The following is a 26200-nucleotide window of genomic DNA, read 5'->3' on the forward strand; positions in this document are numbered from 1 at the left end:
TTTTTTTTTTTTTTTTTTTTTTTTTGAGATGGAGTCTCACTCTGTCACCAGGCTGGAGTGCAGTGGCATGATCTCAGCTCACTGCAACCACCACCTCCCAGGTTCAAGTGATTCTCCTGCCTCAGCCTCCTGAGTAGCTGGGACTACAGGTGTGCGCCACCACACCCAGCTAATTTTTGTATTTTTAGTAGAGACGGGGTTTTACATATTGGCCAGGATGGTCTCGATCTCTTGACCTCATGATCCACCCACCTCAGCCTCCCAAAGTGCTGGGATTACAGGCGTGAGCCACCGCGCCCAACCGGAAGTTAACAATTTTTAGGGTATAGATGGAGCCTCAGGAATAGGAGAGATCTCCCTGGGAAAAGGCACACAGAGGAGAGTTAGCGTGGAGAACCAATTCCCCTGGGACCCCAGCATTTAAGAGAAGGAGTTAGTAATGGAGCTTGAGAAGGAACAGCTGTAGGTAGGAGGTGAACCAGGGCGGAACAGTGTAGTGGAACATGTGTTCATTGCATGAGTAAGGGCTCTCCTGTCAAAGTAAGCTTCCCTCCTGGGGAGCCAGATATGCCCTGGCTTCACGGAGCGGATGCCAGGAACTGAGGCTGCTGACTTGCCCATGTGGCCTCAAAAGTGAGGGCATGGGATGGAGGAGGTAGGCAGAGGGTCCAGGGTGACTGGCCAGTTTCATTGCAGGTAACAACCTGTATGGGGAGGAAATGGTACAGGCCCTGAAACAGCTGAAGGACAGCGAGGAGAGGGCCTCCTACATCCTCATGGAGAAGATCGAACCTGAGCCTTTTGAGAATTGCCTGCTACGGCCTGGCAGCCCTGCCCAAGTGGTCCAGTGCATTTCAGAGCTGGGCATCTTTGGGGTCTATGTCAGGTGAGTGAACCAGAAGCTCTTTCCACTACCTGCTCGTAAGAGTGCCAGCCAAGTGAGCCTAGAGGGGAACACTGGAAAGAGGAATCCTGGGCTTCAGTGCCAGCTCTGCCAATCCCTAGCTTTATTACCTGTTTCTTTATCTATTAAATGAGGCCAAGGACACAAGACCTGCCCATCTCACCAGGGTATCAGATGAAGCCCTGATGAGAAGTCCTCTGCAACCGTGAAGCAAACTCCAAATAGCACCAAGAGGACTCAGAACACATGGTTTGACAATCTAGGACTAGAAGGAGACTCCAGAGAGGAATAGAGACTCTAAAATCCTAGCACTTTCTTGGGTATAATCAGTTACCCATGTACTGCTCAACTGGGACCAGGAAAGGTCCTGGGTTTGGGGCTGAGTCCGGGTGATGTGTGTCTCCTGCCTCCATTTCTATAGGCAGGAAAAGACACTCGTGATGAACAAGCACGTGGGGCACCTACTTCGAACCAAAGCCATCGAGCATGCAGATGGTGGTGTGGCAGCGGGAGTGGCAGTCCTGGACAACCCATACCCCGTGTGAGGGCACAACCAGGCCATGGGACCTTCTATCCTCTATATTTGTCATTCCTTTCCTAGCCCTCCTGAGGGGTATCCTCCTAAAGACCTCCAAAGTCTTTATGGAAGGGTAAATACTGGTACCTTCTCCCAGCTCTCCGTCTGAGGACCAGAAAAGCTGTGTTTCCCTTAGATGAGATCTAGAGGCCCCCAAATCCTGGGGGTGTGGGTACAGCTGAGGGGAAGCTGCTCTGAGGTAAAGGTCCATGAACCCTGCCCCACTCCCGTCAGCCCCTCATCAGCCTTTTCAGCAGGTTCTAGTGCCTGACTTGGGCTAGGACTGAGTGGTAGGAGGATGGGGAGTGGAGGGGCATAGCCTTTCCCTAATTCTGCCTTAAATAAAACTGCATTGCTGATTCAGTGATTCCTTACTTTGTGCACAGAGGGGAGGTGGGAGCTGTAATCTACGTTAGCCCACTTAAGATGTATTAGGGCAGGGAAGTGACTGTTCTGTAATCAGGGTCTCCCTAGACCCAGACTCTGCAGGTGGAACCCTGAAGTTTCAATCCTTAGCCACCCATTAATGCTCCTACTGGATCACAGGGAGGAATGAGAGTCCCTGGCAGGAGCCCAGGAGGGAAGACAACCATGTTGGGACATAACAGTTGTGAACTGGCTTCAATCACTTTCCTGCTTAGCTCAGGGGCTTGTCAAAGGGCCTGTCAGTGAAGCCTCCTTGGCTCTGCCCAAACCAAAAGTTCTATAATGAAGATATTGGGGGTAGTCCTAGGAAATACCCCTCCCTTCCCTTCTGCCACACAAATCAGAGCCACTAATGAATATACAGCCCCAGGGCACAGAAACCTAAGAAAACAAGTCACTACTTCTTGAAATCACAGGCTTTATTCCTACAACCACAGGGCTTGAGCCTGACTGAGGCAAGAAAACAGAGTTTCATCTGAGAATGTTTCTCATGGGCTGGGTTCTATTCAGGGGAGGGTGGGAACAGAGGACAAGGAAGACAAGCTCCTCTGGCCCTAGGAACAAAACACATTTACTTCTTCAAAAAAGCAGATGATCTGAATGCCCTCTGGATACTGAATCTGCCCACACAGCCCCTGAAGCCAATGGACAGACAGTACTGGCATCTGGCACAAAAGGGAATTCAGACCCAGAACAGAAGCAGCAAAATATGGACTCACAGACCATTGTTTTTAAGGGCAAGTGCATGCCCAATATAAGTACTGGTGCTTCCTAAGAGAGCTGACATAGGATTACACAGCTGCCTCCCTGCTTCAGTGGAGGCCCTCACATCCTCTCTGAACACTTAACTTGGGTAGGAGAGGTAGCCTTTTCATCCCTGGGTTCTGAGAGCTCTGCAGTCTGGGGGCACAGCAGACGAGGCTGACCTGGGCCCTGTCCCTTCTGCCTGGCAGTCACAGGAAGTTGTCTCCACCCAGAGACAAAGCTGGTTTCTGGTCCCAGACAGCTGGTCTAGGGAGGGTAGTGTGGGTCAACGCTGGCCCTCAGCACTCCTGAGGGGGCAAAGAGGATGGGCAAAGTTTGGAGCAGGGGGAATCCTGGGTAAAGGTAAGGATCATGTTCACTGGATGGTCAGGCAGCGGTGGCTGAAGAGGTGACTGATGACAGATGGGTCAGCCACAGTGGACGTGTCTCCCAGGTCATGGTCATTCTGAGCAATCTTCCGAAGCACTCGCCTCATGATTTTCCCTGGGAGACCACAGACCTTTAGTTACTTGGTGAAAGCACTGACCCACCCCAGCCCTGCCAAAGGCTTTCATCCACACATACCCCACCACCACCAGGCCTCAGCCCATCCCAATCCATGGAGGCCTCTGAACATACCTGAGCGGGTTTTAGGCAAACCAGGTGCATTCTGGATGTAGTCTGGTGTGGCAATGGGGCCAATCTTTTCTCTAACTGTAACCAATAAATCATCAAGCATTTCTTCAGCACCCTTAGCCAGACTTTTCAAAAAACCAAAGTAGAGATGCTTTGTTCCCTACCTGTTTCCTCCTCAAGTCTCTACCCACAGAGACAGCCTCAGGTTCACTGCTTCTCTCACTCTCAATACACTGTCTCCTTACTCTCCCATTTTATCTTATGGAACTCAGGCTGTAGAATGAGCCTGCTAGAGTTTAAATGCTACCTTTCTAGCAGTGTGGCCTTGGGCAAGTGACTTAACTTCTATGAGTCTCAGTTTCATCATCTTTAGAATGAAGGTAACAATAAGATCTGTTTCATGAAGGTGACTCTAGGGATTAAGTGGGGTAATTCATTTAAAGCACTTAGCCTAGTGGTGGCACAAAGTATTCTAGAAATGTTAGCTATTATTATTATCCTAGTGGGACACTAGTGAAGACTGAACAGGAAAAGGGCAATCAGCCCATGGGACCCCCTGGAATCTGTTTGTGGTTTGGGGATCAGCTTGCTCTAGCTCCTCCCCAACAACTTGCAGTGATAACTGGGCCTCCAAGACAGACCCTATAGTCCCTGCCCGGGGAGGCTCCTCACTCTGCTTCTTGAGCTCCTCGGTGAGCTTGGGGCTGAAGGTGTGGCCATCACACAAGGTGACAAAGCAGTAGAGGCATTCACCCTTCACAGGATGAGGGTGGCCCACCACAGCTGCCTCTGCAACAGCCTCATGTTCCACAAGTGCTGACTCCACCTCCGCTGTACTCAGCAGGTGTCCTTGTCAAGGGAAAGGAAGCGCCATGAGAGAGATCTCAGCCTCTGCCCCAGCCCCTGCTTCATCTGTACCCATGGGGCAGTCCTGGTCTGGTCAAAAGGAGAAGGCCCTTCATTCACTCCTCAGATGACATGCTTTCAGTCACCCCACCATCCCAGTTCCCCTACTCTAGGCACGTTCCAGTGTTCAATACTCCTCTAAAACCTGGACCCAGAACTGAATGCTATGCTTAGTACATGGTCTGGCCAAAGGACACTCCTGGGCTCTTGCAGAAGGCTTTGGCTGGGTGTTGTCAGAGAAGCAGAGTTAATAAGATGGGAAGGTGGCCCCTGGCCCTCACCAGATACATTGAGCATGTCATCAATCCTGCCAGTGATCCAGTAATAGCCATCCTGGTCCCGCCGGCAGCCTGGGAAGAAATGCAAAACCTAATAAATAAAAACCCTACGGTAGGATACCTGATCCACATTACCAAACTGCCACACCCTCTGCAATAGCCTTCTAACAAGTCTTCCCGCTTCCACTCTTGCCCACTGTGGTAGTCAGCCTCCAAGATGGCCCCACTGATCTCTGCCTCTTGATATTCATAGCCCTGCAGTCCTCTTTCTCATTATACTCGGGTTAGTCTGTGTCATCAACAGAATTTGGCAGAAGTGATAGGATGTCACTTCTGAGATTAGGTTGTAGAAGACACCTAGCTTGTCTTGGTTGCATTGTCTCAGATCATTTGCTCTGGGTAAGCCAGCTGCCACGTCTTGAGTAGTCCTATGGTGAGGTGAGGGACTCAGGGTTCCTGCTAACAACCATGCGAGTGAGCATGAATGTAGGTGCTCCAGGCTCAGTCAGACCTTCAGGTGACTACAGTCCCTACCAACAGCTTGACTGAAACTCACAAGAGACCCAGAATGAGAACGACCCAGCTAAACTGTTCACAGACTCCTGATCCTCAGCAACTGTGTGAGATAATATTTGTTATTTTAAGCTGCCAACTTTTGGGATAATTTGTTCCATGACAATAGTATACTCAAACTCTATTCTCCATAAATCAGGCAAAGTTATTTTCTAAACAGTAAATCAATTCTTAGCACTCCCCTGCTTAAAACCCCAAAAGGTGGCCAGGCACGGTGGCTCACTCCTGTAATCCCAGCACTTCGGGAGTCCAAGGTGGGTGGATCAGGAGTTCGAGACCAGCCTGGCCAACATGGTGAAACGCTGTCTCTACTAAAAATACAAAAATTAGCCAGGCATGGTGGCACCTGACTGTAATCCCAGCTACTCGAGAAGCTGAGGCAGAAGAATCGCTTGAACCCCGGAGGCGGAGGTTGCAATGAGCCGAGATCGCGCTACCACACTCCAGCCTGGGCAACAGAGACTCTGTCTCAAAAAAAAAAAAAAAAAAAACCCAAAAAGGTTCCCCACTGTACTTTGAATAAAATTCAAACTCCTCACCATGGCCCACAAGACCCTCCCTATATTATGTACATTTCCAGCGTCATGTAATATTCTTCCCTTTGCTTGCTACGCTCCAGCCACATAGGCTTCAGTCCATTCCTCAGACATCTCAAGCTGCATCCCTCTGCACAGAACACCGTTACTCTAGATTTCCCCATGCCTGTTTCCTTCTCACCCTTCAGGCCTCTGCTCAAATGTTACTTCAGAGAACTCTTCTCCGACGATCCCATGTACAGTAGCTATCCCTGCACACACTCATTATCATGCTACCCTGTTTATTTTTCTTAATAGCACTTATCTCTAGCTAAGATAAGCTTATTTAAGTTTGCTGGGTTTGTCTGTCTCCCCTTACTAGAATCCCCATGAGGAAAGAGACTTTGACTACATTATTCATGATAATGTCACCTGTGCTTAGATCAGTGCCTGGGCACAGGATCACAGTGCTCAGATCTTATGGATGAATGGATTGGTAGATGGATAGATGGACAAACACAGACTCCAACCATGAAGACAAACATGACATAATAATCATGCACTGCCACATGCCCCATCTCTTTCAACACAGGAGCATACATTGTCCATCTTTCCTCATACATCAAAGTTCAGATGGCACCATCCTGAGACCCCTCCTGCTATACTCATTCCTGCCCTTACAGTCTCTGTAGCTCTGCCTAGATACCAGATACTGACATGTAGGACACATTCTTCTCTGATTTCCTTTACCCCTAACCAACTGATACAGTTTGGATGTTTGTCCCTTCCAAATCTCATGTTGAAATATGATCCCCAGTGTTGGAGGTGGGGCCTGGCGGGAGGTGTTTTGGTCAAGGCGGGGCGGGGGGCCAGATCCCTCATGAATGGCTTGGTGCTGTACTTGCAGTAATGAGTGAGTTCTCACTCTATGAGTTCATGTAAGATCTGGTTGTTTAAAAGAGGCTGGCATCTCCTCCCTCTCTCCCTTGCTTCCTCTCTTGCCATGTCAAACACTGGCTCTCCCTTCGCTTTCTGCCGTGATTGGAAGCTACCTGAGGCCTCACCAGAAGCAGATGCCAGCACCATGCTTCCTTTACAGCCTGAAGAATGATGATCCAAAATAAACCTCTTTTCTTCATAAATCACCCAGTCTCAGGTATTCTTTTATAGCAACACACCAACTCTTCCTGAAAATGGAAGTGGAAGGTACATGTCTTAGTGGGAGGTGCAAGAAGGGGATAGCTAAGGCTCACCATCTCCTGTAACATAGTATCCAGGGAACTTCTTAAAGTAGGTTGTCTCAAAGCGTTCGTGGTTCCCATAGACCGTGCGCATGATCCCTGGCCAGGGCTGCTTGAACACCTGGGGAGTGAAGAAGGGGCAGTGATCACATTTGCTATGCTGTCTCACTGGAAGATAATTACAGCTTTTCTAAACATGGGGGAAAGTGTCCTGAATGCCATTCCTGAGAAGTAGGAGAAAATACAGGCTTTGGAGATAGATGATCCTGGCTTGGAATTCCAGCTCTACCACTTACTAGCTAGGTGACCTCACAGAACTAACTTTACCCCTCTGAGCTTCAGGATCCTCATCTGTAAATCAAAGAAAATACTTTCTGTCTTCCAAAGTTACTGTGAGGATTAAATTAATAGTATGTGGAAATTGCCTAGCACAGTGTACTATTATTGGTAAGTGTTTAGTAAATTTGTGTCTCCTTTTGGGCAATCCTTGAGGAAAGCAAGTCCAGTTTGATACAAATGGAAACAGTCATTTAAAAAAAGTGGTGCCCACACACCAAGTAAATAATTATTGCCCAATCAGTAGCATTCTTTGGCAGCAGATTGATGGAATGGATGGAATTCTAGGCTGAGTCAGAAGGCCTGGATGTAAGCCCTGCCCCTGTTACTAACTTGCTCTTGGGAAAGTGAAATGGGGTGGGGTTGAAGGGACAGGTGAGGCTCCTACAAGTATGAATACAATAATCACAACAGCTAATGTTTATCAAGTACTAATTGTTAGTTTCTCCGCTAACCCCTTCACGTGGATTATCTAACTCAATCAAGCAAGCAGCCATAGGAGACAAAGGCACTATTTTTTTTGAGATGGAATTTTGCTCTTGTTGCCCAGGATGGAATGCAATGGCACGATTTCGGCTCAATACAACCTCCACCTCCCTGGTTAAAGTGATTCTCCTGTCTCAGCCTCCCATGTAGCTGGGATTACAGGCATCCATCACCAGGCCCAGCTACTTTTTGCATTTTTAGTAAAGACGGGGTTTCACCATGTTGGCCAGGCTGGTCTTCCGCTCCTAGCCTCAGGTGATCCGCGTGCCTCAGCCTCCCAAAGTGCTGGGATTACAGGTGTGAGCCATCCGCACTCAGCCAGAGGCACCATTTAAACCCTATTTTACAAATTAGGACATTTAGATTCAGAGGGGTTAAGTAACTTATCTGAGCTCACAGAAGAGGCAGAGCTAGGATTTGAACCCAGGCAGGGTGACTCCAGACCCTACATGATTTTCCACTATGTTATAAAGCTTCCTTTCTCTAGAATATTTGTCAAAAGAAGATGAGACTAAGTCTTCCAGACCCAAAAAGGTACCATCAGGAATCTGAGTGACTCTGAAAAGGCCCTTAGGAGACTTATGGCCCAAAAGGAAGAGATGCAGGCAAAGTATCCAGGGTCCCCTCCAGGGTCTCTCAGTGAGCAAACCTCCAGCCATGAAACTTCAGTCCTAAGCAGCTCCAGGAGAGATTAAGTTATTAACTCTAAAGCAAAGTACCTTTGGCAGACCCTTTCTCCCTCTCCTTAAAGACTCCCAAGGGCCAGGGCCTCACCAGATAACCTTCAGCTTCACCTTCCAACTCTTCCCCAGACTCATTCAGGATTGCAGGAGCTACACCAAAGAATGGGAAAGTCTAGAAGCAAACAGGAGACAGAACCCAAGAAGAGGAATGAGGCAACTCTGACCCAACTCCCAAGGAGCCCCAGAACCCCAAATTCTTCAAACATAACAGTCCAGTTCTCCACTATCTACCTAGGCCAAATGCCCCAAGACACCATCCCTGCCTAGCCCAAGACCAGCCAGGGGAGCATCACTCACAGCAGAACCAGGTTTCATGGGTGTGGCACCAGGAAGGGGAGTCAACATGTGGCCACCCTGGGGAATTCAGAGATGAGAAATTTGAGTCAATCTTCCCACATTGTCCCTGGGCCCCAGCCTTCTGAACCCTTCACTCACTGTCTCTGTTTGCCAGAAGGTGTCCACGATGGGGCAGCGCTGGGCACCTACCACCTGGTGGTACCACAGCCAGGCCTCAGGATTGATGGGTTCACCCACTGTGCCTAACACCTGCAAGGATGCCCGGCTATGCCTGGGACAGGGGAATGGGAGAGAGGAAGGCTCTGAGTACTACTGGAGGACATGCATATCCAGGCTTTTCTCCAACCCCGTCAGAGAGTTGGGACAATGGAAAGGAAGAGACTGCACAAAGGCCAGCACCCAGCTCTGAGGGATACCCATGGGGCAGCAACTGGGAAGGGGTCTCACTTGGTGACAGGCTCATCTCCAAACTTCATGAGCAGACGGATGGCTGTGGGTGCTGTGTAGAACTTGGTCACCTTGTATTTGTCCACAATGCTCCACAGGCGGTTCACGTCCGGATATGTGGGAATCCCCTCAAACTGACCCATGAAGGCTGGTCATTCCCAGTCTTTCCTAATAGTCCTTTTATTCATCCCCCTACCACTCCCTCATGTTCAGTATTTTGCCCTTTCTGACCAACCATAGCTTCACTCCCTTACCAGACAAGCAAGATACCATCCTAGTCAGGATACGCAACCCCCTCAGGACTTCTCTTTCTCCAGGAAACAGATGGTTGTATAAGTCCCCCTCCCTCTAGACCAAGAAGCCTTGGGAGGTAGTCACCCAGGATCATCTTGTCCATCCCCCAGCTAGGCCAGGTGGCCATGGGTCCCAGCTCCCTTCTCACCAAAACACTGGTGGCACCATTGGCCAATGGCCCATAGGTGACATAGGAATGGCCAGTGATCCAACCAATGTCTGCCGTGCACCAGAACACATCCTCCGCGTGGAAGTCAAACACATACTTGAAGGTTGTGGCTACATAGAGCATGTAGCCCCCAACTGTGTGAACCACACCCTGTGGGAAGAATGGGGAACAGGTTAGGGCTTCATACCCACCCCTACTGACCACCAAATGGAGGCTGGGCAGAGCTGGAGGAAGATCCTCCTCAGGGATTTCAGCCCTGCCAGCACCCTTTTCACAGCATCCATCTCTCTTCCATCTCCTATTCTCCATGCTCCCATCTCATCTCCTTGATCACACTCCTGATAACACGTATGTCTATCAGTCCATCATTCACACCCGCACCCTCAGATGGTATTTCAGAGCCACCCACATCATTCACACACATGAACACTCATAAGTAATAGTCCCTCTGTTGTGTATATGTGCCCACATACTCAATTGCACACCATCAGAGTGAGTGGGAAAAAAAGATAATTCCCTTTGTTTATTCCATAAATCCCTACCCCCATTTCTATGAAGGAGAGGCCAAAACTGTGTTTCTAAAGGCTCATTGAGGGATATTCCAAAGCATATGGAGATAATTTAGGAGTGGGGTGGGCAGAAGGTAGAGTGACATAGCTTTCAAGTCAGTGGAAGAAACAGAGTTTTCTTAAGTGTTTCCGGTTCCCATGGTGTGTGCTGGCAGAGAACTACATGTTAACAGTGTGCCATGTGGAAGGAATTGAACTCTAAGAGTTATGGTCTTAGAAGCCTGAGGGGGTTGGCCGGGCGCGGTGGCTCACGCCTGTAATCCCAGCACTTTGGGAGGCCGAGGCGGGCGGATCACAAGGTCAGGAGATCGAGACCACAGTGAAACCCCGTCTCTACTAAAAATACAAAAAATTAGCCGGGCGCGGTGGCGGGCGCCTGTAGTCCCAGCTACTCAGGAGGCTGAGGCAGGAGAATGGCGTGAACCTGGGAGGCGGAGCTTGCAGTGAGCTGAGATCCGGCCACTGCACTCCAGCCCGGGCGACAGAGCGAGACTCTGTCTCAAAAAAAAAAAGAAGCCCAAGAGGGATCTCTGTGCCCACCCCTGGCCTTGAGTTAACAGAATAGATCTCCTTCAACCAAACCATGAGTGCATAGGGAAGGAACATCCATGTCAGCTGTATGAAACCCTCCACCTGAATTGTCTCACCCTGGGCCTCACCACCTATAGATGGAGGATTTATGTCTTCACTTGATTTAGAAAAGACAATGTTACATTTCCAAGACTCAGGGTTGTTGGAAAAAAATAATTTCATTACTTGTTTCCTCAGAAACTTACTTCTTACCCCTACATAATACACACACACTTGCCTTGGGTTTGCCTGTGGAGCCACTGGTGTACAGGATGAAGAGTGGATCCTCGGCATCACACCACTCGGGCTCACACTCATCCCCTGCCTCTTGCATGAGCTCATGCCACCACAAGTCAATCCCTTGGTTCCATGAGATCTGCAGGGATGGGCAGGGAAGACTGTGAACAGCTCAAGATGGGGACAAGATACACCTATATCTTGCCTCTGGAGGGAATGAAGTGGGATGGGCAGGTAGGAGTACAGGTAGGGAGAGAAGGCCCTTCAAGGTTGGAATGGAACAGAAAGAACAGGAGCAGAACCCAAGCTTACTGAGTACTCCAACCACCCTGCCATCCTACCCCCATCTCTACCCCAGAACTCCTCTCACCTGGCCTCAGGCTGAGGAGGAACACTTGGCTGGTCCCTTCCCATCCTTCGATTCTCAGCTTTCTTCTTTCCAAGAAGTCACCTTCTTGGAAAGGCTTTACCTGAACAGTATCTGATAGATTCCCACCTCCAACCTTGCTATTATTATTGATCACAACACCATGTTTCTTTCCCACACAGTACATATTTCCTGTTATTTTATTTAGTTGTTTACTTGATTACTGTCTTCCCATCTAGATAGTGACATCTATGAAGGAGGTGAAACATCTTTCCTCCCGACCCCTGCCGTGTCTCCCAACACTTAGCAAAGTGCCTGGCACTCAGTCAATTTTTGTTGGACGAATGACTATGCACACACAGGTCTACATACATACATATGTACTTATGGGACTAGGCTCATTAGCAGGGATGCGGACACCACACAATTCAGAAATGCAAAATTAGTCAGAGCCTACAGGTGAGGTGGGCACCTGACCCTGTTAGCAGTAAAATAAGTCAACAGGTCTTGGTCCAAGCACTTTTCCCTGCATGTCCAGACCCAATCCACATCTATGGGTTTCCTACCCTAGCTCTGCTCCTGCGTTTACACCACTGGTACCAATAGGGTTTCCCATAGAGACTTTGGCTTGAGGGGACAGGTTCCATTCAGCAGGAAGCTTTGCTTCAAGTTGGTGGAGAAGGACCAAGGTGGACTTCTCTCAGTAGAAGGATGTCCCCTATGCCTTTGATAATTACTTCTGGATCTGTCATCCTGAAACTTCTCTAAATTCTCCTTTGAAACTGTTTTACTTTTCTGTCTACATCACCTCCTTGAACACCAATTTTGAGTCTACCATCTGCTGAATGAAGTTAGATCCCTTGAATTTGTCCAAAGTCTTCAGTGAACTTCAATACCAGTTCTGCCACTTCCTAGCTATATGACCTTGGGCAAGTCACTTTACCTTAAGTCTCTCCTTTTAAAAATGAGGACAGTCATTCTTGCCCTAATGGACTCACAGGATGTGGTAAACACCAAAAGAGAAAAGTATTATCTAGTAAACATCAAGCCTTGGATTGCCCCAAGGGTAGAGGTTGGGGTGGGATGAGGAAGACTGATGAATGTCAGGAGAGCTAGAGGTTAGTTCAATGACTACTGGGAGTTAAGAGTGTGAAGCTGGGCGCAGTGGCTTACGCCTGTAATCCCAGCACTTTGGGAGCCCAAAGTGGGTAGATCACCTGAGATCAGGAGTTCAAGACCAGCCTGACCAACGTGGTGAAACCTGATCTCTACTAAAAATACAAAAAGTAGCCAGGCGTGGTGGCAGGCGCCTGTAATCCCAGCTACTCAGGAGGGTTAGGCAGGAGAATCGCTTGAAACCAGGAGGCAGAGGTTGTAGTGAGCTGAGATTATACCACTGTACTCTAGCCTGAGCAACAGAGTGAGACTCCGTCTCAAAAAAACAAAAATAAAAACAAAAACAAAAACCAAAAAACCAACATAACAACTTAAGAGTGTGATGATGGGAACTGTTTGGGGTTTGCTTTAGCTGTCACAAAGTCCTTTCATATTTATTAGATTCTTGTATGTTCAATGGCCCTGGCTGGCAGGTAGACATGGTGGTGTAAGATAAATGCCATTCTCCCATTTTAAGGATATATGCTAATTTGTTGTGTGCATATTTGGTTAAAAAAAAAACCCTGGAGTGTTAGATATATAGCTTGATAAATTAGAAAATGACTCTCTAATCACTCCTTTCTGTACCACCTGCCCCTTATGGTAGAGAATTTGAAATTTCTGGATTTTGAACATCATAAAAACAACAAGCTTGGAAAAAGGAAGAAGAGAAAGAAAGCTGCCCACAGTTAGAAAACATAAGAACATGCCTGATTTTGTCTATCCATATGCATCTACACATACATTGTCACATCGGTACTTTTTCTTCTGCCAAATGATCACTTGAGATGGGGGCACTAAGGTATTCAACCAGAAGTATCAATACTGCTTTGGACAAATAGTGCTGGTCTACAGCACTGTGAGCTGTCGCAGAACAGGCACTAAGTACATGTAAGGACAAGGCATAGTTACAACTGTGGCTCTGCAATGAGGGCACTCTTATAATCTTATAATATTATTTCTTTTGTGGGTGGGTGTGTATACAGAGGTGGAGGGGTTAGAGTACTCCAGGTGTGGAACTGATAACTAGCACCAGGAAGCAGAGTGAACTCAATTAGTAGAGCAAACTTTGGTTGTGTTAGGTGTGTGCCTATGAGGCCCCAGGCTCTGAACCAGGAAACGGTATGAATTTTCTAAAATAAGAATTGAGGAGTTGGCCTTCATCTTTGGACCAGGATAGCCTCAAGGAGGGCAGCTGCCATGCATGAGAGAGGTATATGAGGGAGCTCATAGACAATATGGTTGAGGAGGGTCCCTGCAAACCCTGCCAGGCTCTCCCTGGAAGATTGTTTAAAGATAAAGGGGTTTGGAGCCCTGCCAGGATTTTTGCAGCTCTTTTGAAAATTATTTTAAAAATTTTAAATATGGGGCCCATTGTCAGAAAGATTTTTGCAGCTTTGACTGCAGTTCCCAGACCAACAAACCTGGACTTTTTAAGCCTATTTTTATGCTCTTTGGTATTTTGGAAACTGGTTGTTTTCACCTCCAAGAAACAAAAATCCAGTAGCCTTTGGCCTGAAGGTCTCTGGTATTAAGAATTACAAGAGTTTGTTATTTCTTTTCTGGTCTCTCTTTTGGAAATGCCAATCTGTCTGTGGCATTAAGGGGAAGCAAAAAACAGCTGACATTTATTGAGTAGTTACTAAGTGCGAAACACCTTACATATATTGACAAAACCCCATAAGATAGGTACAATTATTATCCTTATCTTACGGATGGAGAAACAAACGAGAGAGTTTAAGTACACAGTAGCAGGTGGCAGAACAGGATTTGAACCCAAGTAATCTGGCTCCAGAGATTACAATTTAAGCCACTAAATTTGTCACCTCTTTCAAAAGAAAGGGTATAGGTCCTGCCTGAGTTTTAAAAGGAAAGCAGTATCCCCTAGGAATCAGATCTATCTCCACCATGCTAATGAGAACAGAGAAAAGGGGCTTATATCTACCATTGGCCTAAGAGGTTAATCACAGCAGATTTAGAGTAAGACACCCTGTGAAGACGGTAAAACCGAGAGGAATAGTGAGCTTTACGTGTTGTTTTAGGAAGGGAAGCTGTTTCCTTTCATAGCATGTGTTATCATCTCTCCATTACTGACAAGGAAACTGAATCCCAGAGGGGAGAATTGACTTACTCAAGGTCATACAGCTAAAAATTAGTCTCTGGACTTCAGGCCCACTCTCTCCTTGATACTAATCTGCTTTAAGCACCCCCTTATGGATCTCCCTTCTTAGAACCACCTACAATGTGACTTTTGTTCAGTTTAGCACTTAGTCATATTACAAAGTTATATGCAGTTTGTAAATCCCAAAGTACTATGTAAATGTATTTAGGAATCTTCTCTGCTGTACTGTATAAAACTTAGGTTTTCCTTTGTATTAATAATACATGTGTAACTCCCCAACTTGACGGTGAATTCCCAAAGTCAGGGTCTGAACCTCCTCCACCCACTCCTCCTCCTGTCTCTCTTGGCTCTGCTCCAGCTACCTGCACACTAAATATTTTCTGACAGGTTACCTTGTCCTCTCTCCCACAAAGGTCCTGAGCAGCAAGATAAAATGGGTTCTGCTGTTACCTCTCTAAGAGCCATGCTCTATACCAATTCACAGAGGCAGTAACAGACATTTAATTTCACCACCTTCAGTGGCTTACATGGCAAGCTGCCCAGGGGCAAGGGGAAAGGGGTTAGGTCTGGCAGCCACTTCAATGGGGCAAACAGGCAAAGGGCAGATGAGCACACAGACAAGCACACAGGGAAGCGGTGCCCACGGCAGTGCAGAAATGGATACCTGGGGCTGAACACGCTTGGATTTCTCTTTCAGCTTACCCTGTTAAGAGCCCAGGATGAAAAGGGTAGTGAGGAGGGTCCAAGTACACAGGGAGTGGGAGGAAAGGGTCAGTGTGTCATAAACCCCAAACTCCTTTCTCACTGGTCCTCCCAGCTTCCATTTTCCTGATCCTGACTCCAGCCCCTGTACATATAAAACCCATAACACTGATTGGGCTTTCCAACTTCCCTAAACTAGACTATAGCCTCTCTAGCCCCAAGACCCCTCAGGGAGCCTCAAGTCACAGACTCATTCAACCCCAGAACTTTGATCCCTCATGCTCCTCAGCCTGGAGGCCATCACTGGGCATTTCTACCATTCCCACCAGAAGCCCGGGGGTCCAAAGTTAACAAGGGCCATATTGTGAGGGCTGGACTCTGGTCCTTCCATGGTGGGCATCCCTTAGGCCGCAAAGGTAGCCCACCCCACATCACAGCCCAGTAATGGAGATGACTATATATTGTTACTCAAGTTAGACATTTCTAACACAAGCCTAGGCCCTGAGGATCCCCTGTGCCCACAAGGCTACCCCAACCAGCATTAGGAGTCTCCCTTACAATTGCTTGTGCTGTTCTCAAGGTACAAGGGTCTCTCTACCCACAGTCAAGGTCAAAGTCTTCTAGCTCCCACCTAGCCCTGCTAGAGGAGGCATTCCTAGAATTGCTCCTGGATCCTCAGTATACTGATGAGCAGGCAAAGAAGGACATCAGGAACTTTCTAGGCAGGAAAAGTGAAGGAATTTGAGCCTAGAGAAAGGCAAAGCAGTGCCACACTCACCTGCACATCGGGGCATGACCTCTTAATTGGGGGGGACTGGCTGGGGGAGTCACCCATGCCCAGCTCTGCCCGCCCCAGGTGCTTGACCACAATGCAGCGTCTTACTGGGAAACCCCTGTAGAAGAGAAAAGCCTAAAGTGGTAGCCTTGTTGGCTCAAAGGGAACTTGGCAAGACCCGCCCATGTCCATTTAGGGTAGAGGGGACAAAGGGAACCTGGCACTGGGTCAAGGCTCAGTCAACTCAGACAGTAACCAAACACACTTACTTCTCCTGACACTTCTGCAGGGCCTCGTCAGCCAGCTCCTTCAGGTTCACAAGCTTTTCTCCCCTGTAGAAGGCATCTTTGGGGAGCAACAGACATTCCAGGCCTTAGTAAGCACCATGCTGCCTAGTGGGCACAATGTCCACAGAGCCCTTCCTGAGTGGGCCTCTTAACTCTGGCTCTTCCAGCTGATTCGAGCTGACAGAGGGTCAGCTGAGGTGGGACCAGGAGAGGAAAGGCAGGCAGTTTCTACCCTCTATGCTGAGTAGCCCCAAATACCAACAAGCTGATTAGAGACCAACGCTTGAGGTATGGGGGATGCTGGAGAAGAGGTGAGAGAATTAGTCACCTGTAGTGATGAGAAGACTGCAGCTGGAATCCAGGATCCGTTCACACAGAGACTCTGAAGAGAAGCCTGCAAACTAGGGAAGGGAAGAAAGTCTAAGGGAGAGAAGGAAGCCCCAGGGATTGAGTGAATAAGGAAAGGGGTTGCTCATGAAACTTTCAGGATCTCTAAGCCAGGGTCCTAGAAGAAACTGAATAACTGATATGGACCTATGATACAAACCTTCTAAGCTCCTTAGTTTGTTATTTAAGGCCCTCCATTTTCTAGGCCCAACCTACTTCTTCAGAGCCCCACCCCCCATGCCTGCCCCTTTTCACCAGCCCAAACTCCTACCACAATGGAGTGTAAAGCCCCAATGCGGGCACATGCCAGCATGGCCACCACAAGCTCTGGGATCATAGGCATGTAGATAGCCACTCGGTCACCCTTCTGAATGCCTGCAGGTAAAAGCACAGAAAATGAAATGAACCATGAACCCTTCTTGCTGCTACTTGCTCCCTCCCATCCAGCTGGCCTCCCTCCCAGCTGACCTGTTCTCTTTCGCTGTTACCAAAATCTTTCCATCCCTTGCCCTCTCCCCGTAAGTCCTCAGATACCCCAAGGCCAGCCCCCCAGTCCCTTTCCCACACCCCCACACTCACCCTGTTTTCGGAGAACATTGCTGAACTGACACACTTGGACCAGAAGCTCATGGTATGTGATCTGAGTGGTCTCCCCTGGCTCATTGCCCTCCCTGAGACATACCAGAAAGAACCAGTGATTAGGGGTATAACTTCTTCCCCAAACAAGAAACAGGCATAGTCATAAAATCCATCCAGTGACGCTAAGGCCTGGAACTGTCCATGAGGGTGAGCTATCTGCCCACCATCAATCTTGCCATCATCAGTCTTGAGCTGACTGGTCAGATACTTTGGCCATTCAAGATCCTTTATACACATGTTGTATGTCATTAGGAAATGCACTGTCCATCTCTGATCCTTGATAAAATGGAGTGATGGCCCCTTCTCTTCTATCCTAGTAATGTATTAAGGAGAAGTGATATCACAGATGTGATTCCTTTTGATGAGGCATCAAGACTGCATTATTCAGAGTAGGGTCTCCAGATCACTTGTGCCTAAATCATCTAGAGGATTTGTAGATTCCTGGGCCCCAGCTCAGACATACTGAATTAGAATCACAGCGTCCAAAGATCTGCTTCTTTATTACAAGATGGTACAAGGAATTAGTATGGGATTCTGACGCACACTTAAAGTTTGAGAATTGGCTGGGCGCGGTGGCTCATGCCTGTAATCCCAGCACTTTGGAAGGCCTAGGTGGACAGACCAAAGGTCAGGAGTTTGAGACCAGCCTGGCCAACATGGTGAAACTGCATCTCTACTGAAAATACGAAAATTAGCTGGGTGTGGTGGTGTGTGCCTGTAATCCCAGCTACTGGGGAGGCTGAGGCACGAGAATCCTTTGAACCCAGGAGGCGGAGGTTGCAGGGAGCTGAGATCACACCACTGCACTCCAGCCTGGAAGACAGAGTGAGATTCCGTCTTGAATAAATAAATAAATAAAGTTTGAGAATCACCATCCTGTATCAGGTGATTTCTGTCTACCTCCTCAGCCTTGCCTCCCACTCCTTCCTAGGATTTAGCCTGTTTACTTCAGTCATTCCTTCATGTATTCATTTGCTTATTCAACAACTACTACGTGCTATCTACATGTATAGAAATAAAGCACCAATGGGCGGGGCATGGTGGCTCTTTCCTGTAATCCCAGCACACTGGGAGACCTATAATCCCAGCTACTTGGGAGGCTAAGGCAGGAGAATCGCTTGAACCCGGGAGGTGGAGGTTGTGGTGAGCCAAGATCGTACCACTGCACTCCAGCCTGGACGACAGAGTAAGACTCTGTCTCAAACAAACAAACAAAAGAAGAAATAAGGCACCAATGAGCAAGATAAGTAAGATACCTGATATCATGGAGCTTATATTCTAATGATAGTGTGGGTAATAAATAACAAATATAACCAGGATAATTTCAGATTATGATAAGCATTAAAAAGGAAATAAAGCAGAATGATATAAAAATGAGTGACTAGGGAGAAATACTTTTAAAAAATATACTATCTTGGGTCAGGCACGGTGGCTCACACTTGTAATCCTAACACTTTAGGAGGCCAAAGTGGGCCCATCTATTGAGGCTAGGAGTTCAAGACCAGCCTGGCAACATAGCAAGTCCCCATCTCTAAAAAATTCAGCTGGATCCGGCTGGGTGCGGTGGCTCACACCTGTAATCCCAGCACTTTAAGAGGCAGAGCGGGCAGATCACGTGAGGTCAGGAGTTCAAGACCAGCCTGACCAACATAGAGAAACGCCGTCTCTACTAGCTGGGCGTGGTGGTGCATGCTTGTAATGCCAGCTACTCGGGAGGCTGAGGCAGGAGAATCACTTGAATCCAGGAGGCGGAGGTTGCAGTGAGCCAAGATCATGCCACTGCACTCTAGCCTGGGCAATAAGAGTGAAACTCCGTCTCAAAAAAGAAAAAAGAAAAGAAATTAGCTAAGTGTGGTGTCATGTACCTGTAGTCCCAGCCACTCAGAAAGATAAGATGGGAAGATCTCTTTTTGGCTCACTCCTGTAATCCCAACACTTTGGGAGGCCAAGGCAGGAGGATCATCTGAGACCAGGAATTCAAGACCAATCTGAGCAACATAGCAAAACTTCATCTCTAAAATAAAAAAAAAATTCAATTAGCTGAGTGTGGTGGTGCACACCTGTAGTCTCAGGTACTCAGGAGGCTGAGGCAGGAAGATCGCTTGTGCCCTGGAGGTCAAGGCTGCAGTGAGCTGTAATCATGTCACTGCACTCCAGCCTGGACAACAGAGTGAGTCCCTGTCTCAAAAAATAAATAAATGTTTCCGTTAGTGGTTTTTTTCCAATTTTATGATGTTTTTGAATAAATAATACATACAAGTGGGACTACATAAAAAGATACGTAATGATAAGTGTTCTCCCCACTCCTATCTCCCAATTACCCTGCCTCCTGGCAAACCACAGTTTGGGTTTTGCGATTTGGTTTTTAGAGACAGGGTCTCACTCTATTGCATAGGCTGGAGTGCAGTGGCACAATCATAGCTCACTGCAGCCTCCAACTCCTGGGCTCAAGCAATCCTCTTACTTCAGCCTCCTGGGTAGCTGGGACTACAGGCACATGCTACCACACCTGGCTAATTTTTTTATTTTAAAATTTTTTGTAGAGACAGAGTCTCGATATATTGTCCAGGATGATCTCAAACTCCTGGCCTCAAGCAATCCTGCTTCAGCCTCTCAAAGTGCTGGGATTACAGGCGTGAGCCACCATGCCCAGGGCAAAACACTGTTACCAATGTTCTGTGTAACTTTCCAGAAACAATCAATATTCAGACAGGACCACTCTTAGTAGGACAGAGGGCTAGGGTAATTCAACTAGTGTGGAATGACTAAACTAATTACTTTGCAAGAAGTCTGTATCATTAGGATCTTTAATAAGACCCTTGAGATATCATTGAAGACAGAAATTTGAAAGTTGAATATTAAAAAATTGGATTTTACAGGAGGCTGAGGCAGGAGAATCTCTTGAATTCGGGAGGTAGAGGTTGCAGCGAGCTGAGATTGTGCCATCGCACTCCAGCCTGGGTGACAAGAGTGAAACTCTGCTCCAAAAAAAAAAATCGGTCGGCCAGGCACAGAGGATCACACCTGTATTCCCAGCACTTTGGGAGGCCGAGGCAGGCAGATCACCTGAGGTCAGGAGTTTGAGATCAGCCTGGCTGGCCAACATGGCAAAACCCCGTCTCTACTAAAAATACAAAAATTAGCCGGGCATGGTGGCATACGCCTATAGTCCCAGCTACTTGGGAGGTTGAGGCGGGAGAATCATTTGAACCCGGAAGGTGGAGGCTACAGTGAGCAGAGATCATGCCACTGCACTCCAGCCTGGGCAACAGAGTAAGACTTTGTCTCAAAAAAAAAAAAAAAAAAAAGGATTTTAACATTGTTCAGAAAAGATATAAACACCTCATAGTCCCCAGTCAAGCACAGGGTAACAGGGGTAGGTAAGGAACAGGTCTGTCAGACAAGCATATATACTACATGCATTTGTTTACATATTCTCATTTTTCCTACACAAATGATGGCATACAATACACACTGTTTTGTATCTTGTTTTGTTAATTATTATATGCATTCACCAAAATGCACAAATCTTACGTGTAGAAGTAGATCATCTTGATTTTTAAAATTTAACAATATACCTTGATATCATTCATTCTTCAGCAAGACTTAGATAACTATTTCTCTTTTTCATTTGCTGTTGTTTTTGTTGTTGAGACAGGGTCTCACTCTGTCACTCAGGCTGGGGTGCAGTGGTACCATCATAGCTCACTGCAGCCTCAACCTCCCAGACTCAAGTGATCCTCTCACCTCTGCCTCTTGAGTAGTTGGGACTACAGGCCAGAGCCACCACGCCTGGATACTTTTTTTTTTTGCAAAGACAGAATCCTACTATGTTGCTCAGGCTGGTCTGGAACTCCTGGCCTCAAGTGATCCTCCAATCCTCCCGCCTCAGCCTTCCTTCCAAAGTGTTGGGATTACAGGTATGAGCCATGGCGCCAAGCTTAAAGAGCTATTTCATTATCTTTCTCAGCTGCAAAATATTCCACCGTTTGTATGTACTGTTATTTATTTAACAAATAAATGCGTCAATGAATATTTTTATTTTTATGTCACTTTACTCACTTGCAAGTATATCTGTAGGATGAATTACCAGAAGTGGAACTGTTGGGTCAAGAGATGTGTGCTTTTGTTTTTTTTTTTTTTTTTCCCAAGATGGAGTTTTGCTCTTGGTGCCCAGGCTGGAATAAAATGGTGTGATCTTGGCTCACTGCAATCTCTGCCTCCCGGGTTCAGGCAATTCTCCTGCCTCAGCCTCCTGAGTAGCTGGGATTACAGGCGTGCACCATCACGCCTGGCTAATTTTTGCATTTTTAGTAGCAATGGGGTTTCACCATGTTGGTCAGGTTGGTCTTGAATTCCTGACATCAGGTGATCCACCCGCCCTGGCCTCCCAAACTGCTGGGATTACAGGCGTGAGCCACCGTGCCTGGCCGATGTGTGCATTTTAAATATTGATAAATATTAGGGAACAACTACTTTAAATAAGATGGTCCTGGAGGGCCTCTCTCTGGAGAGGTGATATTTGAGCCAAGACCTGAGTAATGAAAGGTAGGCAATCATACTAATTCTTGGGAAGAGTATTCTGGGGAAAGAGAGCATCAAGTGGAAAGGCACTGAGACCCTTTCAAACAAAGAAAGAAAGACAATACGGCTGGATTTCAGTGAGCAAGAAGTTGGGTAAGAATGAGAGGTAGGCAGCAGCCAAATCACGTAGAGCCTTGTAGGTAATAGTAAGAAGTTTGAATTTTACTCTAAGTGGATTCCTGGTTTCCCTTGGCAAGTTCAGGTCCGTCTCCACACTTTTGACCATGCCATTGCCCCCCACTCAGAATATTCTCCCTCCTCCTTCAGACACCAGCACCATGTGGCCCTCCCTTAGCACTACAGACCATTGCTTTCCCTCTCCTTCCTTACTGCACAGAGCACTTATGAAGTAGGTAACTGAAACCTAGAGAGACGTAGTGGCTTGGCCAAGGTCACACAATGATAAGTGGTAGAGCCAAGAATAGATCCTCAGGTCTTCTGATTTCAAGTCAGGACTCTTTCCCTCATAGTGTGAAGGACAGGGACTGGCAGGGAAGCCAGGCCTTTTCTTACTAACAAAGGTCACACAGAAGATTATCAGCCTCTTTCTAGTTCCTGGCTCGATGCGTCAGTAGGCTTTAACCCTCCTAGGGATAAGAGAAGCCAAACACAGGGAGCTTACTAAAGTGGGAAAGAACAGGGAGAGAGGAAGCTGGCAAACAGCCCTGAATGCCAGAGGCAGAAAAGCCATTTCCTTAACTGGCTCATTGACAAGTGCCACAGGAAATTCAGAACGTCTCCGGTTATGGCTGAATGCTGACATATACATACCCAAGCACATGTGTCCCCACATGCAAACCACATACCAACTCACCTATGTGTGCTCACTTGTATAAAATCACATATACTAATATACAAACATTCTAGGCATAAAAGCTGCCCATCTGCACACATAGGAACAAATAAGGATAAATATATGCACCCAGGATTCAAACTTAAGGACTTATATGTATCTGCAAGTACAACCACCACAAATACGTACCCACCTATGTGTACAGTGTGCCCCTTTGGAAACTCTCCATCAAATCATTCTGTTTTGCCAGGTGCCACACATGTAATCCCACACTTTGGGAGGCTGAGGTGGGTAGATCACTTGAGGCCAGGAGTTTGGCCAACATGGCGAAGCCCCAACTCTACTAAAAAGACAAAAATTACCCAGGCATGGTGGTGCATGCCTGTAATCCCAGCTACGGAGGAGTCTGTGGTGGGAGGATCACCTGAGCCCAGGAGGCGGAGGTTGCAGTAAGCTGAGATTGCGCCATTGGACTCCAGCCTTGGTGACAGGGCAAGACTCTGTCTCAAAAAAAAAGAAAAAAAAAATCTGTTTTATTTTTTTCATGAAACATTCCATTGTTTGAAATTATCTCATGTATGTTAATTACTTATATATTATCTGTTTTCTTCACTGGAATATAAGCTCCATGATAGTAGAGATCTTTTTTTTTTTTTTTGAAACAGAGTTTGCTCTGTCACCCAGACTGGAGTGCAACGGTGAGATCTTGGCTTACTGCAACCTCCGCTTCCCGGGTTCAAGCAATTCTCCCTGCCTCAGCCTCCCGAGTAGCTGGGATTACAGGCACCCACCATCACACCTGGCTAACTTGTATTTTTAGTAGAAATGGGGTTTCAACATGTTGGCCAAGCTGGTCTCACACACCCTGACCTCAGGTGATCCACCTGCCTTGGCCTCCCAAAGTGCTGGGATTACAGACATGAGCCACTGCACCCAGCTGATAGCAGAGATATTATTTGTTTTCTTCACTGCTACATCCCTAGCACCTCAAGTACAACCTAGTACATAGAGGGTGCACAAGAAGAGATAAGCACAACCTATACAAGTACAATTTACTTGAGCCCACTTCCAATCCTGACACACACACACACACACACCACAGTGTGCATTCCTCTACTTGGCTATGGGCTCAAGTTATACATTATTGATATAGGCACCTTACTCATTCCAGTATCTTCTTTCTCTGACATACACACCAGGCTGGGGCCCCTGGCTGGTTGGGAAAGGTGAGGGGCAGGGTACTGGCCTACTGCAAAATCCCAAGCCCTCTAGGATGTCAGAACTCTTAAAAGAACATCCAATTTAGTCTCTTAACTCTGAGATCCAAAGAGGCTATTAGCTATGCTTGGCATCACAGGGTGGGTTACCACAGCAGAGCAGGGACCAGGAATTAAGGTCCAGACCTCTTTCCTCTACAACAGGAGTTACAAGCTCAAAAATTGGCAGGATCTAGGCAGGTAATGTAAATAAGTGGACCAAATGAAAGAAAACACATGATAAAGATAAGAAATAGTTCCCTTTCCACTTCCCTATAACAAAACGGCAGCAAATGTATAATAACCCTTAGCCTCAGTTTGAGGGGAACAATAGGGAAAGGGAAGGACTGGAAAACTGGCAAATGCATACTCTGGTGAAAGGAGGCATCTAGTACCTAAACTTGGTTCCTGTCAGCTTTTGCCTGCTAGGAATCGGGGCACAATATTGTCAATTTTTTTGATTTTTCAACAGTAGCCTGGACTCTATTTTTGTCAAAACTCCTGGATTTATGTAAGTGTTGACCACTAATTTTTAAAAGCTTTAAGGCCAAGCGCAGTGGCTCATACCTATAATACCAGTACTTTGGGAGGGCAAAGCAGGAGGACCGCTTGAGGACAGGAGTTCAAGATTGGCCTGGGCACCATAGTGTCTCTACAGAAAATTTTATAATTAGCCAAGCATGGTAGCTAATGCCTGTGGTCCCAGCTACTTGAGAGGCTAAAACAGGAGGATCACATGAACCCAGGAGATCAAGCCTGCAGTGAGCCATGTTGATGCCACTGCACTCCAGCCTAGCAACAGAGACCCTATCCCGCCCCTCCCTACCAAAAAAAAAAGTTTTAAACACTATGAATCAAACAAAACTATTAATGAGAAATTTAGCTGGTGTGATAATATGGGGAGCCCTTGGTGTAAACCAAACTACTTTTCCTTCACCTGGAGGCCATATGGTTGGTGTGACAACCCACGGTACACAGTCACTAGCCCTTCTCATCTTCTTCCCCTAGGGAACCTCCTCCAAGGAGGCTTCTCCAACTACTTCATCCTCACACTCTCAAAATTTACTTTAACCCATTATTGATTCAAAATCCATTTAGAATTAGACTACCTCTCTTCACATCTATTTCTACCATCCTCGTCCAAAATTACCATTAGGTAGGTGACATTATGTCACCCCTCTGCTCAGGTTGCTCAGATCACTTCCCATTTCATTTTGAGTAAAAGTCAGTCCTCACAATGGCCTACATAATCTAGTCCCTCGTTACCTCTCTGTCCTCATATACAACTATTCTCTCTTCCTCTCCCTCTCCCTCTGCTCCAGCCAAACGGCCTCCCCAGTGTTTGGCAAAAGCACCAAGAACATTTAACCTCAGAGCCTTTGCCCTCTTCTTGAAGTGTTCTTTCCCTAGATAGCCACATGACTTATGCCTTACCTTTGAGTCATTGCTCAAATGTTGGCTTCTCAGTAAGGTCATCTTTGACCACCACATAAAAAAAAAAAAATACTCCCTGTGCCCCTCTCCAGCCCCAGGTTCTCTGAATTAACATTTTCCAAGAAATTTTCACTAGTTTCCCTTTTTCTCACCTACCCAAAATCTAAAAGTTCTTTCTTCCTCCCAAAGCCCTTTATCTCATTTCCTTTGTGATCTGCTTTTCTAGCTTTTACCACATTTATTTGGGCCTTATCTTTCCCATTATACCCTGGGCTCTTGGAGGACAGAGATCATGTCTTCTTCTTCTCTGTCTCCTTCAAGCACAACTGGCACAATAGGTATTCAAAGGTCATGGCTGAATAACTGAAAGACTGATAATTGACTAATCACAGGGATGACTGGGGCTACCCTTTATTTATTTATTTATTTATTTATTTATTGAGACAATGTCTCACTATGTTGCCCAGGCTGGTCTTAAACTCTCAGGTTCAAATGATTCTCCCACCTCAGCCTCCAGAGTAGTTGGGACTACAGGCATGCATCACTGCACCCAGCTCCCCTCTTTATATGAGAAGGGTAGTCATTGGATTGAAGCTTTTAATTCCCTAGAACTACAAGTAAGGCACAGGATAGGAAGAAACAGCTGAGGGAAAGATAAGTGGAGAAACTGGGTTCTTTACAGAGGCATCAGATGGAAGAGAAACCAGAGGAGAAACACCCCAGGTGAGAAGAGACACCAAACCTGTTATGA

The 26200-nt window shown here is 46.9% G+C and overlaps 2 protein-coding genes across 5 annotated transcripts in view; one reads left to right on the plus strand and one right to left on the minus strand.

Annotated features, from left to right (window-relative positions):
- Window positions 1-1844, plus strand: part of GSS (glutathione synthetase) — a 27363-nt gene extending 25519 nt beyond the window's left edge. For both annotated transcript variants that reach the window (XM_011929171.1, XM_011929172.1), the window contains exons 12-13: window positions 697-886; window positions 1326-1844. In XM_011929171.1, the coding sequence (XP_011784561.1) occupies window positions 697-886; window positions 1326-1449 (314 nt within the window). In that variant the 3' untranslated portion in view covers window positions 1450-1844. The remainder of the gene's footprint in view (window positions 1-696; window positions 887-1325) is intronic.
- A 464-nt stretch (window positions 1845-2308) lies between these two features.
- ACSS2 (acyl-CoA synthetase short-chain family member 2) overlaps window positions 2309-26200 on the minus strand; it is a 51390-nt gene continuing 27498 nt past the window's right edge. For 2 of the 3 annotated variants that reach the window (XM_011929178.1, XM_011929177.1), the window contains exons 3-18: window positions 17323-17414; window positions 17015-17118; window positions 16685-16757; window positions 16339-16414; window positions 16073-16187; window positions 10950-11087; window positions 9552-9722; window positions 9110-9243; window positions 8801-8933; window positions 8663-8719; window positions 8397-8477; window positions 6813-6921; window positions 4475-4543; window positions 3960-4136; window positions 3291-3365; window positions 2309-3155 (exon numbers count right to left, since the gene is read on the minus strand). In XM_011929178.1, coding sequence (XP_011784568.1) covers window positions 3028-3155; window positions 3291-3365; window positions 3960-4136; window positions 4475-4543; window positions 6813-6921; window positions 8397-8477; window positions 8663-8719; window positions 8801-8933; window positions 9110-9243; window positions 9552-9722; window positions 10950-11087; window positions 16073-16187; window positions 16339-16414; window positions 16685-16757; window positions 17015-17118; window positions 17323-17414 — 1732 coding nt within the window. In that variant the 3' untranslated portion in view covers window positions 2309-3027. Of the gene's footprint in view, window positions 3156-3290; window positions 3366-3959; window positions 4137-4474; window positions 4544-6812; window positions 6922-8396; window positions 8478-8662; window positions 8720-8800; window positions 8934-9109; window positions 9244-9551; window positions 9723-10949; window positions 11088-15256; window positions 15296-16072; window positions 16188-16338; window positions 16415-16684; window positions 16758-17014; window positions 17119-17322; window positions 17415-26200 lie in introns of all 3 variants that reach the window. The other variant, XM_011929176.1, reaches the window with a different exon arrangement.

The sequence above is a fragment of the Colobus angolensis genome, unplaced genomic scaffold (genome assembly GCF_000951035.1).
Source record: "Colobus angolensis palliatus isolate OR3802 unplaced genomic scaffold, Cang.pa_1.0 Scaffold8, whole genome shotgun sequence".
Lineage (NCBI taxonomy): Eukaryota > Metazoa > Chordata > Mammalia > Primates > Cercopithecidae > Colobus > Colobus angolensis.